The sequence below is a fragment of the Onychostoma macrolepis genome, chromosome 04 (genome assembly GCF_012432095.1).
Source record: "Onychostoma macrolepis isolate SWU-2019 chromosome 04, ASM1243209v1, whole genome shotgun sequence".
In the NCBI taxonomy this organism is placed as follows: domain Eukaryota; kingdom Metazoa; phylum Chordata; class Actinopteri; order Cypriniformes; family Cyprinidae; genus Onychostoma; species Onychostoma macrolepis.
This window is the reverse complement of record NC_081158.1, coordinates 26,054,866-26,070,394: the sequence shown is the minus strand read 5'-3', so window position 1 is coordinate 26,070,394 and position 15,529 is coordinate 26,054,866. Positions and strand designations below refer to the sequence as shown.

At 38.7% G+C, this 15,529-nt stretch overlaps 1 protein-coding gene across 1 annotated transcript; it reads left to right on the top strand.

Moving 5' to 3' along the window:
* The first annotated feature begins 1,511 nt into the window (after positions 1 to 1,511).
* Positions 1,512 to 14,514, top strand: nuak1a (NUAK family, SNF1-like kinase, 1a). Its single transcript, XM_058774196.1, has 7 exons — positions 1,512 to 2,036; positions 6,321 to 6,441; positions 7,831 to 7,982; positions 9,660 to 9,725; positions 9,797 to 9,916; positions 11,313 to 11,445; positions 11,538 to 14,514. The coding sequence occupies exons 1-7, from the start codon at positions 1,803 to 1,805 to the stop codon at positions 12,572 to 12,574; spliced, it is 1,863 nt and encodes a 620-aa protein (XP_058630179.1). The 5' UTR covers positions 1,512 to 1,802; the 3' UTR covers positions 12,575 to 14,514.
* Positions 14,515 to 15,529: the final 1,015 nt, after the last annotated feature.

The following is a 15,529-nucleotide window of genomic DNA, read 5'->3' as shown; positions in this document are numbered from 1 at the left end:
ACACTTCTATGGCAGAGTAAAGACTGCAAGCATTTACAATATAAAAACGGCCCTAAAGGATTGCTTTTTCAGATCTGATATTTATCTTTAATGCAAATTATAAATAATTGACAAATGAAATTCCCTGAAAATCTATGGCTATTGTACTACTCTAAATATTGCTGAAGCATATAGTACGGTATGTATATACTATTGCATGCATATAATATCAAGGTGACTTACTTGTTAACATGAACAATCCTTGAGCTAAACTTGACCTTCCATTTAGTATGATGGACGATGGTCATAATATCATGTGACAAATACAGTAAGATCATATGACAACAAATACTTTTTTGTACAATGTCTTCATTTACACTTGCTTTTTTTAAATAACAGGGCAGAAAACAGTATATACATGCAATACTACTGTTTTGTGTAAAATGTCTAACAGAAGGCCAATTAAGATCAGTTTGAACTGTTGCATACTGAACGTTTGGCCAAATGTGAGTATGCAGTACAGGCTACATACTTCAGAAACAGAATGAGTGGTATAGCGTTATGTTATGAAAACACAGCCTATTTTAGTGCTACTTTAAATTCTCCATATGGTGGCAGTACATCCCAATGATCTCAGTATTTGACAGCCGCAGAAATATCGTGCTGTTGCTAGAGGGCGCTGTTGAGCCATATTTTGCTACTGTCCTGTTTAGGATCACAACGCAAACAAAAACAAGCCTAGTGGATTTCAAGGAAATAGGAAATAAAAAACAGAGATTCTTCATTAGAAAAGCCATTACTGCACCTGCCCAATGCAGTACACAAAATATCTATCTACACAGAGCTTGATTACATAGAAATAAATATAGTACAATGTGCTTAAGTTCATTAATGTATTTTTATTTGTTTGTTTGGGCTATTTATTAATTTATGCTATATTATATTTTATTTGTTTATTTATGCAATAAATCCATTATTATTATTATCATTATTTTGATTGTTTGTTTGTTTTAAAAATCCATTAGATGACATTATTATTAGCCTAATAATAATTTGCTTTGAAGCTTACTCTTTTCACTCGTTTTTTTTTTTTCTATGTTGTCTATTTTTGTACTTTAGCACTTAAATACTTAAAATACTTTCATGTCAATGACATCAAGCTTTTAACAGAGATAATAAGCAATACTCAGCTGAATCATATTTTTAATTATTGTTATATTGTAATCATTTTAACTATAAATTGCTGCAAAACGCATGTATGGGCTATTACATGCAACTGGAAATGCTTTAGTCCTTGAAATGTACAGTTATTCGTCATGCCAATAAAGCACATTAAATTGAAGAATAATTGAGAGAGAGTGATGAAGGGAAAGCACTGACCAAACCTAATAAAATACAATTAAGTGTTCTCCATTACGCCATTATGCCATTATTCCATTAGGAGAGAGACAGAGAGAGGGAGCGAGCGAGAGACCCGCACTTATAACTCCGCCTCCGGCTTCATCCGGGCTGCATTCTTTATTCCTGTAGTCTTTACTCTGGAGAAAAGGGAAGAGGAGGGGAGGAGGAACACGCGCCGGTAGTGGGATGGACGGGTAAAGCATGGAGTCGCGCATATTTGAGCTGCCAGAGGCGAGACGAGCACTTCACAGATGAATGACTGACGGGTCGCTCTTCTCAGACGCCCCCCTACAAATCCCAGACCCCATTCATTACCTTAAATAACGACTGAACTCCGAGTTCGGGATATTTCTGACTTTCTGTAACGGGTGAGCGCAGCTCTTAAGATTTTTTGAGCATCTGGACACATCGCTGAGGAAACCATGGAGACGGATTCATCCCAGTTAGCGAGTAACGGAGCGAATGAAAGTGAGCCTCTACCGGTGGACTATCCCGGAGGAGAGATGCCAGCTTCTCTCGGTGTCCGGAGAGGCTCCAGCGTGAAGAAACATCACCACAAACACAACCTGAAGCACCGCTACGAGCTGTTCGAAACCCTCGGGAGAGGAACATATGGAAAAGTAAAGAAAGCCATAGAGAGGCACACTGGACGAGTGGTGAGTCGACCAACACGCAATGACCCAAAAATTGCTCTTTCAAAGCTCAAGAGATCTTATTAAGTCCTCAGATAGGTATCAACTTCGTTTCAGATGTTTCTCCTATTCTAAAATTCTTTCAAACACAGAGCTATAAAATGCAGATAAGCTGCATGAACCAGTTCATTTGGTTTTGGAAGAATTAAATGAGTTTTGCTTCTGGAGCTTCTTGAGTGTTGAAGTCTTGAAAAATGTGGTGTTTTTCCCCCATCACTCTTAGAAATAAAGGTTCCAAATGGGGATTTTCACAGTGATGCCACAGAAGAAGCATTTTGGCCTCCCCAAAGAACTTTTTTTTCTTAGTGTGAAGAACATGTTAATAATCTAAACAACATTTTCTACTATAAAGAACCTTTTGTGGAATGGAAAGGTTCTATGGATCTTGTAAGTTCTTTATGGAACCATCAATGTCAATAAAGAACCTTTATTTTTAAGAGTGATCATGGAGAAGCGAAGACGAGATAATGTTTCTGTTTCATCTCATTGTCCTATTGGATTGAACAGAGATATTAAAGAGATCTCGTTTGTGATTATCCTTTCATATGGGAGATGTTGTGTGGGTTTCACTTGATATCAGTTGACCTGATTAAACATTCCTTTGAAACGTTGGTGAAAGTAAATGTGCCCTTAATGGCCATCATTACATGCGTAATTTCACAGGGCAAGTGCTGTCTTCCGTCCCTTAGTAACAGGGGTCAGCTCATTTAAATCATCTAGAAGTTGAGCAGGTCAAAGGTTTCAAAGCATGAGAGGTATGTTTATGTCGCAAGTAACCTAAGCTCCTTTACATATCGCTTTGGCCTCGCCACCATTGCTAAGAAATGCATAACATCTGTAGAGCAAGATAAGTTGGAAAAACTAGGATAAACCACTTCTGTTTTGGAACTAGGTCAATGCATTAATCCCGAGACAGATCTGCATCTTGAGTGGGGCAGATATGGACCTAGTGGGTCAGAGCTGTGGGCGAAAAATGTGGCCTGATGTCGACAGCTGCTTGAGCGCAGGATGCTCTCAGAGTCACGTCCGGGACTTGGTAACCTAATAACAGAAACCACTTATGAGCTTTTCCTCAGAATTAACACCGTCCGACTAAACAGAAACATTAGACAGTGTGGTTCTGTGGAGACCAACACAACTGGTTGTGTTCTCAGTGTTGATGTCCAAGGGTACAGATAAACTCGAGTGTTTGTATGGTGATGACTTTGGCACCAGTAAAGAATGTTCCAGCATATGCATTTAAAAGCTTTCCCTGCCAACACGTGTGAGTGAGCTCTAGTTATTTGCTTTGTTATTTAAATGGGGGTTTGGTGATGGAAAAAAAGACAGGTAGACATTGTTGTCTGGGGCAGATGATAAAGTAGCATGTATGAACTGAAAAAATTCAATGGCTGAATCTAGGAATGCATGACTCACACTAGTAGCAAAGGAAAGAATTCATAACTTTGTGGGATGAGTTAAACCAGAACATATATATTGACTGTGCTTCTTTATAATTGTGAAGTGTTGGTTCTTTCTCTTTAGCCGATCATATATATTTTATACAGAGAGACAGGCATAAACACTTTCTCTCATGCATAAACCAGGATTTTACCATATATAAAGGAATATTAGGAATATTCCAGGTTCAGTACCAATTTAGATGTTTAGACAGTCTCCAAAAAATACAAATAAATAAATAAAAAAATTAGGTTAGGTCATGGCATGAGATAGTTACAGAGGAAGCAAATGGGGCCAAAATTTAGATGATTTAAAAGCGGAAATGTAAATTTTGTGAAAGCACTGTTAAAAGTTATTTTTTATATTAAAAATATTTAAAAAATGTTTTGCCATTTTTATAGTCATTTTAGGGGTTTAGGCAATTAAGTATGGATTGGATCCATAAACTGAATATTGGATGCATTTTTTCACACACTAAAATAATTTTTACAAACTATACTATTGAAACAGTCAGTATTTTAGTGTTTATGGATTGCTTGCTCCATTCATTGAAAAAATTACATTTTTCCTTTTTTTAAGAAAACAAGAGTTGTGCTGAATTTCTTTTTCTTTTTTTTTTCTTTTTTTTTGAAAGGACACTGACATATATGCTTGGAGACATAGAAAGAAGGAAAAGGCAGAGGAATTTGCAAAGAAACAACAAATGCAATGACTGGTTTTCTTTTTTTGCTCCTTCATTGTGTTCAATTTTCTATGACGCATTTTTCCAAAACTTTGTTCCGGTGAGTAAAGGTGCTCCCTTAAACGGCGGACAGGTAAAACAACACAGCTGTTGTGTGAGGCTCAGACAATGATCTGGTCTATGTCTAGGAGACAATAAGAAGGCTTCAGTTTTAGCCAGGGGTTAGAGAAGAGCAAAGCCTACAGCCAGCTGGCAAAGGCATCAAACGCAGGTTGGCTTAATGATCTGTAGCCACAGGCTGGGTAACAACACCACTCAACCATGTGCACTTCTTCAGTGAGGTCAAAAAAATCACCTGCGTGGCCATCTGCTGCGATGCAATTTTAATGAGTTTATGCTTTCACTGTAATTAGGGTAAAGTTTGAGAGGATAAGACATTAGATCACATTGAGGTCCTAAAGTGGCTCTTAACACATGCACTCACACTCGTTCTGGCTCTAACTTGCAGTCTTTTTAAAACCATCCACCAGCCTAGTAACAAACGCCAGACTGTAACCAGACAGATCATATCCAAGTGGCGCGTTAAATACATTTATCACAAGCACTGCACTATGAGTCTTACATAAGTCACTGATAAGGCTGTAACATGCAATGCATGCATTGTAGATGTCATCTGACAAGAAAACAATACATTGCATGAACACCATTTTGCCCCTAAAAGGCTTGGGTTGGCAGGGTTGTGAACTGCACTGGGTGGACAGGAAGTCAGCTCTGTCAGCACCACTTCCCCTCCTTCATGTTTTATGAGTCAGTGGAGGAACATGCTGCAAACTTCCTGCAAGTTTAATCCCTCCTCATGACCACTCATGACCAGAAATCTTCTGAGCATCCTCAAGCATGCGTATAAAGGATAAGACTTTAAGATATTAAGTAAATTACTTTAGCCACTAAAACTAAAAAAAAAAGTATGCTCGAGATAACATTGCATTATTAAAAATATATATATATATGTAAAAATAAAAAAAGAGGTTCTTTGAAAGCAGGCCTTTGAGCGCTGACACATCTCTGTGACAGAGCCTGTTTGGGAGCTTTTAAATGGGACGTTTAAAAATAACTCCTGTGGTGCGCCTTCTCCCAAAAAAGCCATTCACCTTCACAGAAACCCATTTTCGCTCAAGGTTAAGCCGTTAACTCCAGAAGTTTGAAAGTACTGGAAAGTACTGAAATAAAGTTTATTGCTTTATAGGGAATAAAATAATTTAGATGATTTATGCGTCTTTTAAATGACTATCTATAGTTCATAATAATTAGAATATCATATTACATTATTTATTTTAATTACTTTTATTGTATTTTATCACACTATTTTAAAGATACTATGTTGTTTAGCCAATTATTTATTGGTGAAAAATCTATATTTTATTATAAAAGAGACACTATTGTAGTTTTTGTTAATAATTCAAATTAAATTTTATTTGAATTTTCTTTTTATAAATTTGCTGTGTATTTTTGTCATTTTTTTAAATAGGTCTATATAGATTTTTGTTTATTTTAGTACTTCAAGTTAAACTAAATGAAATGATAAATGTTGACGTAGCAACTATCTGAAATAAAATACATTTTATTCTATTTTATTTTAACTCATGTATTGAAAACTTTTTTGTAGTATTTTAATTTTAGTTAACTGTTATAATCCAACTCCATGTTTAAACCCGCTATATTAAACTGCTCTGCAGGTTAAATGAAAAGAGTGCTGCTGCTGCTACTAGATTTGTTAGTTCAGCAAATTTGTGGGTCACCTGACCGCCTAAGACAGGAAGTTCTTTTCCTGTGAACTCCTTGACACCATAAAAGGGAGTAGGCTCTTCTGTTTCTATGATCTATGACCCCCCAAGCCAGGATGCCACCGGAACACAAATATAATCAATCAGAGTTTTTTAACCTTTGACCCTCATCTTCATCAATACTGTTCAATCAAACCGAAAAAATCGAGCTACTAAACCAGAAATCCATCAGTGTTTTCTAGTTTCTCCAATCAAAAGAATAACTAATAGTACTTTGCCTAAACGCTAACGTACTACAAATAGGATTCAAGTAGTTGATTCTACTTGTTTGTTGGTTCTCAGGTGGCGATTAAATCCATCCGAAAGGAGAAGATTAAAGATGAACAAGACATGGTGCACATCCGCAGAGAGATCGAGATCATGTCTTCTCTCCGCCATCCACACATCATCTCTATATACGAAGGTAGGTCTTTTTCTCACTGCTATCACTGAGACACCACAACTCTACTTAATGTATTCAGAAACCGAGCACACATCAAAAGTCTACAAACCCCTTCAACTTTGATTCTCAACATGTGTAAACTCCACACCCTTCGCTGCCGAGTGTGGTTTTTCTCAACATGCAATCATCTTTAGATCAGTTGCCCTCACGTTTTATTTATGCGATCTGACCGCACCCTGCTAGCCCAAGGGTGTTGATCAGGCAACAACGTTGTTGGGGGTGTAAACTCTGTAATGGAGATGAAGCGAATGCATTGAAGTCATTACAGTCCTGCAGCAATCAGCATGTTTGAAATGTCCCACGCATGTAGCGTTGCCTCTCAGAACATAAATCAAAAACCTATCAAATTAGGCCCCGAATTCAGCGATACTCAAAGCAAAGCTGCTTTATCTCCACGCTGACAGAGGGAGACGCCACGGCTGTGGACTCACGCTGCGCTCTCAGCCAGGGGTCATTATTACTGACCCTGGATCGGTCTGAGAGTCGGTGCCAAAACGGAGAGCGCTCAGTCTCCTGTGTCTAATACGGATTAGCCGAGAGAGGCAATTACTCAGTGCTAGCTTCTAGCACTGGTCTGGATGTCTTGAACGTGAACTTAACTGGTTTTCGAAAGGTTATTCCAACAAGCTTGGTTAGTCCTAGACAGTCAACAGGTGTCCAAATACACATGCTGTTGAGAGTGACACCAAGAGAGTTAAAAGAAACCCACCTTCATTTTCTATTTGGTCCACTGACCATCACTGTGACAACCAGCCTCTGGGAGGTAAACAATGAAGGGTCACTATGGAGATGCTCCTGCTGTGTCAGCAGAAGGTGGATGAGGATCTGCATGGAGCAACAGCTTCACTCCCCTGCAAAATAAAAACAAAGATTTGCTGAGATCACATTTTTTCCATCGAGATTTGCAAGATAAACACTTCTCTGATTGGCTTAAATGATGGCTATTAATCTAAGAGCTGCTACTAAGAATACGCTGTTGTGCAAAACACGTACCTTTTCTTAGAACGGGAATGTTTACGCCCCCATCCAAGATCACGTACACCAAATCTCGCTTCCTCTCTGCACTTAACACCTGTTAACAGTTGTGGCCTCGCTTGCAAAGACAGCTCCTAATCGCCATGACCCTGACTAAAGCCAGACTCGCTGGCAATTTTGACTCCTGGCAACAGCCCAACGAAAGCTCGAGCCAAACTGTTAACAGTCAATGACAGAGAGATTTAGCTAGAGAGTCGGATATAATGGAAATATGCTGTTTTCATTTCCATGCGCCATCGTTAACACGCATATGCCTATAATGCAATGATGTTGAGTAATCTAATCAACTGCTGTTGTATTTGCTTCTATTCGCAGTGTTCGAGAATAAGGATAAGATTGTGATCGTGATGGAATATGCCAGTAAGGGCGAGCTGTACGATTACATCAGCGAGCGCCGAAGGCTCAGCGAACGGGAGACCAGACACTTCTTCAGACAGATTGTCTCTGCTGTTCATTACTGCCACAAGGTGAGGGTGGAGCTGGTGGAGCCGTGCAGTGAGATAAATTAAAAACTAATTTGCTGACCTTTATATCATTCTAAACCTGTATGACTTTCTACTGGGAAACACAAAAGATGATATTCTGAAAATTGTTGTTTTTTTGGTCCATACAATGAAAGGTGTTAATCTGGACACCATTGACTTTCATTATATAGGCAAAAACATTTGAAACATTCTTCTGAATATCTTTGTGTGTGTGTGTGTGTGTTCCATTGAAAAAAAAAAAAGTCATAAAGGTTATACAGGTTTAAAATTACTTGAGGGTGAGTAACTGATGGTAGAAGTGTCATTTTTGGCTGGACTATATATTCATACAGAAGCAGAGAGCAAACTGAATTGCATATGCAAAATGTATGATCTTTCAAACAAAAATGAAGACAAAAGTTTTTCTGTATTATGGAAGAACAAGAAATAATAAAACAACTAGTTTCAGCCGTGGATGATAATCAGATACTACTATAAATTTTATATTCTCCATTATGTTTGATCACAAAAATAAATTTTAGTTTACATTTTTTACTTAAATTATTATTTTTAAAAAAGTGTCCTTAATACTTATTTAATAACTGTTTGGTGAAAGAAAAGGGAAAAAAAGTCAGTTCGCTGGTCTTATTTGGTCTAAGCTGTTTTTTTGGTTGGATTTAGAGGAATAGAACTGTTAAACATTAGCTTGGCCAGCCTAGCCAGATCAGTTTGGGCAGGTTTGGGGACTAGCTTTAACCAGGCAAACTAGCTTAAACTGGTTTTCAGCTGGAATATTGTAAAAATAGGCTCTATTGCATTTCTTGCCTTTAACCTTATGCAGCTAAGGTGCTTTAGCCTTTAACCGTGACTACAATTACATTATAGCAGTGTCTCATACCTTAAAGCCTCTCAAACTAAACAACTGACATCTGTGATCTGTGCAATGTTCACGTGCAGCCTCGCATGAGCTCTCTATAGAGTAAATAAAATGATTTACTGCATGAAGGAGGACTTGACATGATATGAGAAGGATAAACTAAACTTCCAAGAACGTCTCGATGCGAAAGGTTGTGGAGCCAGAGAGCAGCTGTGTTCTTCTGTCCTGGTGCCAAACCCCTCCTCATCTCCCATTTTTCCCACTTTCCAAATGTGATATACTTCAAATTGACCTTTTGCATTGATCCAGCACATATTTCTTCATTGTTTTCCCTTGTATTTCACATTTTAGAGCATATTTTTCTAGTTTTATAAAGATTAAGGGTAGGCTTAAAGCAGAAGATCCCGTTCCTAGATCAGTACAAAGGGTCAGCCGGTACCCGGGGCCGTGTCAGCTGGAAAATGAAACGCCCTGGGGGAATTCAGCCTGGGCTTGGCCTTTGTTTCTATACAGCTGGGCTGATGATGTCATCAACTCAGCTGGGGGATTCCAAGGAGGTCGTCCCGGGAATGAGGGAGGAGATAGACAGATCAGGCCATTTGACAGTGGATGAAGGGAAATGTCATTTTTCCCTTCCATTAAATATTGCTGTCTTTAAAGAATAGCAATGTATTTATTGTTCATTACAGTGTTTTGTAGGACATCGATTATGACAAAACTAGGTGGCAGATGTTTCTATGATGCCTAGGAGACAGAAGTTGATCTAAAAACTATTTTGTTGATGTTTTGATGATGTCTTACAGAACGGAGTAGTACACCGAGATCTCAAGCTGGAAAACATCCTCCTGGATGACAACGGTAACATTAAGGTATGTCCTGATTTTCCTCTAGTGATTTATTACTCAATATCAGCCTGTTCTGACTCGGTTTTTTCTCTCAGATTGCAGATTTTGGTTTGTCCAACCTCTACCACAAGGACAAGCTTCTTCAAACGTTCTGCGGCAGTCCGCTGTACGCCTCCCCTGAGATTGTGAACGGACGACCGTATAAAGGCCCGGAGGTACATTATGAACTAATATTCTCCAACTTATGCAACCCTGTATTGCCATTTAAGAGGCCTTCATTTTTCACCTTTAAAAAATGTGGGCTAGGAAACACAATCACATATTTCCTGTCTCGAAATGATAAGAGAGAACAAAACACAGATAACAAAGAGAAAGAGAAAGCGTTTCCACTTATATCTGAGGGAGGTGAGACCACCCCTCATTCCACATCCAAACTCAGTCACTCCCCACAGGAATCGCTTAACAGGCCAAGTCAGTGAGCGTACCCAACATCTTCCATAATCCAATGAGAAACAAAGACTTTGCCAAAAAGAATGAGGACTAATCTCAAAGCTATTTTCAGGATATCAAGCATTCTTATAGCCCCTTCATGGTTGCTAATATTTAATAGCCAAACACTAAGACTGTCTGGAACACAGGAATATATCAAAATTCCCATACTTTTTCCGGTTTTATTATACGATGACACATGCAAGACTCTAAAAGCCTCTAGACATTCAATCATACACACTCACAATGATCCCGCTGGTCCCTCAATCATCCTTACATAACTGGAGACCATGGGAAAGGCAGCGTTCTTCTTCTTACTGGTCAGAGATCAGTGGATCAAGGCCAACAATCACAGAGCTCCTCACATCTACTCAGGGTCAGACAGGTCTGGAGTGCGGGGAGTGGACGTTTCCTGCGCTGTAATCAGCCATTGTTTCCCCTCGATACCTCCTCAATTCCTGGCCTGCACCCTTGGCTAATCAGCAGAGGTGCAGCAGGGTCAGACAAGGTCGGCACGAGAAATGATTAAATAATGAGCAGGAATTATGATGGCAGTTACTGCGCAGATATATGTGAGATTACCTATTGTTCTTATACATTAGGTGTACAATGACAGCTTGATTAAGTGTTCATAAATATAGGTGGAGTTGACTTTGTGGCCCAGGCAGGAAAATAAAATAACACAACCTTTTAATCTATTGCTAAATGACGACAACCGTTTACCGGCAAATGTTCAACTAGTACAAAGGTTAACCAGTCTGTGAAGCTGTTATAGAACAGAATTATAGAAAAACAAGAGCATCATTAACAGTTTTAATTAAAAGTTAATGTTGATGAAAAATTACGAAAAAGATAAATGGTATATGTTTTTGAAAAATGTTATTTATAAATGTAAAATATAAATTTTTAATATATAAATAATAAATTTATGTGTAATATAATCATTTTTATTTTATTTATATAACAAAAATTATGACAAAAACAAACAAACAAAACCCTGTAAGAATTAACACTGGTGTTTATTTATTTAAATGCAACTTTCATTTTAAATGTTCCATAAACCATTTTCCAAAACTGTATCTCCCAGTGGACCAATTTATCAGTGTGGTGTTGTTTTGACAGGTTGACAGTTGGGCTCTGGGCGTATTACTATACACTCTTGTGTACGGAACAATGCCCTTCGATGGAGGAGACCACCAAAGACTCATTCGCCAGATCAGCAACGGAGAATACAGAGAACCACCACAGTCATCAGGTATGTCTCTTCTCACTAGACATTTCCAAGTCACCCAAGCCCAAATCTCTCTAAGTTACCTGACCGAGTTCAAATCTCTCCATCTCATGCAGACGCTCGTGGTTTGATCCGCTGGATGTTGATGGTAAATCCAGATCGCAGGGCTACAGTTGAGGACATTGCAAATCACTGGTGGGTGAACTGGGGCTGGAAGACCAGCGTTTGCGACTGCCAAACGCAAAGGGAGAACAGCTCACCCATGCTGGCCCGCTTCATTGACTGGCAGAACCGCACCGAGGTCCGTCCAGGCAAAGTTCAACGCCCAGAGCCTGGTAACACTACTAATGGCACTAATACAGCCATGACTCCAGCCCGGCGTCTGAGAAAATCCATGAAGGAGAATGATGGTGGGATGTGGGGTGTTGCAGAGGACAAGCCAGGCCTCAAGAGACCAAAGAGCATCCTGAAGACTCGGGCGACCAGCGGAGACCAGCGATCCCAGAGTCTGTGCGAAGTAGAACTCAGAAGGTCCATTTGCTATCAAGATGTCGAGTCCGGCTCGAGTCCAGAGCGAGAAGACACTCTGGGTGGCTCGCCAGCCAAAATGGTGTCCATGTTACCCAAGAAAGGCATTCTGAAAAACAATCAGCAGCGTGAGTCCGGGTATTACTCCTCGCCTGAGCGCAGCGAATCCTCCGAACTGTTAGGGGGCGCTACTGTGCAGCCTCCGAATAGCTCCCCACCCAAACGGACTGTCGGGAGGAAAGGTATACTGAAGCGTAATGGGAAATATTCCACGCACAGTGCCGTGGGAATCCATGGAGAGGCCCAGGCAGACTCAACTGGCTCGCGGAGCCAAAGCAGACCCTCCAGCATCTTGTACGAGGAGACGGGTCTTTCCAGCATGGGGTTGGACTGGCCGCCCGCCTCTCCGAAACCCAACATCCGGGGCTCGCTGTCGGCCGAAGACTTGCTGCAGATGGCTGGGTACAGGGGCCTTCAGACCGTGCCGCCCCTTCCCGGTGGAAAGGGCATCCGCAGCCCTCCTGGTTCCCCTGGAGACAATGGGAGCTTCTCCTTGCTGGGTGATCTGGATGATGTCACCCAGGTGTACCAGAAAGCCCTGGACATCAGCAGCCAGCTAGGCTAGACTTGGACAAAAAGGCGGAGAGACTGGAAGAGTGAATGATTCCTAGCTTGTCCTTCTCATCACAGTGCTGCTGGGTAAATGTTTACAGGTCGAGAAGCGGGACATTTCAAATCTCCATTCACCAACTCGTGTTGATGAGCATTTCTCATGATATTCTCGTTTTAGACTCGACAGTCGAAGGGGAACAACGGAAGCACTTTAAAGCGGCTGTTCTCCGACATGCAGCACGTAATGACAGCTGGGATTGTGTTATTGTATAAGTTACTGTATTCATCTGTCATTCATGGTTTGGACATTTTAAAAACACCAAGGCCATTTCATAGTTTATGGGAGAGCGTTTTCATCGATACAGGTCATGCATTATAAGAAAAATGTTAGATAAAAGCCATTTGAACATCTGTATAATAAATTCTCATTGTATAATACCAGCAATTTCAGTGAAGTACATGCACAGCAGTACATCAGTTGTGCTAAGACTTAAAGGAAAGGAATGTTTTTGAGAATTTGAAAAGGTGTAGGGTTAATATACAAAAAATAAGAGCATTTTGTCTTTATTAGGTTATCTTCTGTAAACTGTTTTGACTACACTTACAGAAAAGTACCAAAAGGTACTACAGTACTACCATGTTTTTTTTTTTTTTAACATGTATCATGGTACTACCATGGTATTGTTGGGAAAAAAATGCTAATTTATTATTATTATTTTAAAATAAAATAAAAAAAAGTCCGTTAACTTTGGCAGCCCTAAAATACTACAAATAATGACTACCAATTAACTAAAAAATAAAAAAACGAGGGGAAAAAAACTAAACGAATATGAAAATTCAAAATACAATGAAATTCCAAGTTCTAATAACTCTGTTAATTTCAGCATGTACTATGGTATATATCAAAGTGCGGTGATATTACCTTCACTGTACCATGGTACTTTTTTTGTAAGGGAAGTAATAAGATGTTTTAAAGGGTACCAAAAATACATTGAGAGGATATCATGATCCCAGAGCTCATTTTAACATGTTGTGACAGAGACAGAGCCATGCAAATGTTGACATATCTCTGAGATCAGCTAGAGAGCAACTAGTGCAACACAAAGCACAGGAAAGGTCAAAGGGCAAAGGTTGTATCAGTGTTATGATACCGTACACTCTCTCACACACACAGACACGCACACACAATGCTAGCACACACGAGCAATTATATGAGCTCCCTGAAGCATGAAAGTGTGGAAAGACAAGCTTTGACCAACGGTGTAATTCTGGTCCAGAAATGACCCACATTTCAACACCACATGGCTTTAAAGACAGGAAAGAGATGCCAAACTATTCTTTTCACAAGGTAGAGTGTTAAAAGACACATATTCATAAGGCAGTAGATTATGAAAAAGATTAAGACTGAAAAGGTTTCACTTAAAAAATGGGAATCAAAAGGTCACGTCTCGAACTATAAAATCGCCAGGAAGTGGTATATATTGTGCATACAATGGCATGTCAAGATAAAATGAAGATTCTGTTACATTGTGTTCATTTTTGGTTGTTCCTGTACTTTAATTTCCTAAATTGTTCACACAGGCTTTCAGAACATTGGTTGCATGAGGCATTTTTTACTGTGGGTTAAGCGTGAACTATAATAGTCTAGCTTTAAACTTTAAGTATGTGCTCAATATTAAAATCTGCATTAAGATATACAGTACAAGGCATTTCTGTCAACCTAAGCGTCAATGTGGCAGTTTTATATGAAGTACAGTGTAACCATTTAAATATATATATATAAGAAATTAACTGGAAAAGGAATGTTTATCCTATAGGATATCTGTTATAGGTCATTGAGAAAACTTGACTGGATATACTACATATTTAAATTTAATGTGTTATTTAACGCGTCTTGTATTATATTCTGTACGTTGCCATGGCTATTTGTTACTCTGTACATTTTTTTTAAAACTCTGACTTATGATTGTCTTGATTTGTGCCTTTATTGACATAAGATTGTCCTGATAATGTTAACGTTATTCTCAGTTTAAATAATTTGCAGTATTGCATAAGTGTTTTTAAGTAGGCATTCATGGAAAAGAAGTTTGTCTGTATGGGTTGTTATGAGCATAGTTAGGTGGTGTATTAAACCTTGTGCTGTTTGTGCTCAGTGCAAAACATTGTCACTTCTTCTAATAAATGTCTCGATCTTAATAAGACGTGTGTGTCTCCACTCATTCAATTAAATGTAGAACACAAAGTACTCATAAAAGTTTAAAGACTCTCACTCAATAAACCAGCTGTTCCAGGGTAGGATCAGTACTATAAATAAATAAATTAAGTAATTAAATAAACAAGTGTGTGTGCTTTTATATATATATATATATATATATATATATATATATATATATATTAAAAAAACAAGATTGTTGGTCTCAATGGCTGTGTGATGTACTGCAGTGTGCTGACCTTGTCGTGTCAGGCCACATATATGTTTTTTTTTTTTTTTTCGTTGTTTGTTCCTCAGCCCGCATGATCACAGTGCAATGCAAGCGCATATTTCACAAAGTAATGCATACTTCTCATGTGACTTTTTCAAAACAGCTACATCCCTCACACACATAAGTAAAACTAATTTTAGCATGAATAGCTAATGCCAACTTTTACTATGTTTTACAATAGATATTATTCTTAATCAAATTCTGTCACACACATGCATTTCATATAAATTATTCTTTGAAATTTTGGGGTCGGGAAGATGTTTCAAAAGAAGTTTCTGTTGCTCACCACGACTGCAGTTTTTGAATAAAAATACAATAGTAAAAGCAATATTGTGAAATATTACTACAAATTAAAATACATGTTTTCTACCTTGATGTATATTTTAAAAATGTCATTTTGTTGGCAAAGCTGAATTTTCACAAGCATTACTCCAGTCTTCAGTGGCACATGATTCTTCAAAAATTATTCGAATATGCTGATTTGC

Bases quoted from the DNA above. Each gene is read 5' to 3' on its own strand.
- nuak1a (XM_058774196.1), top strand. From the start codon at position 1,803: ATGGAGACGGATTCATCCCAGTTAGCGAGTAACGGAGCGAATGAAAGT. The intron at 2,037-6,320 runs GTGAGTCGACCA...GTTGGTTCTCAG, and splicing joins AGAGGCACACTGGACGAGTG to GTGGCGATTAAATCCATCCG. The intron at 11,446-11,537 runs GTATGTCTCTTC...CATCTCATGCAG, and splicing joins AGAACCACCACAGTCATCAG to ACGCTCGTGGTTTGATCCGC.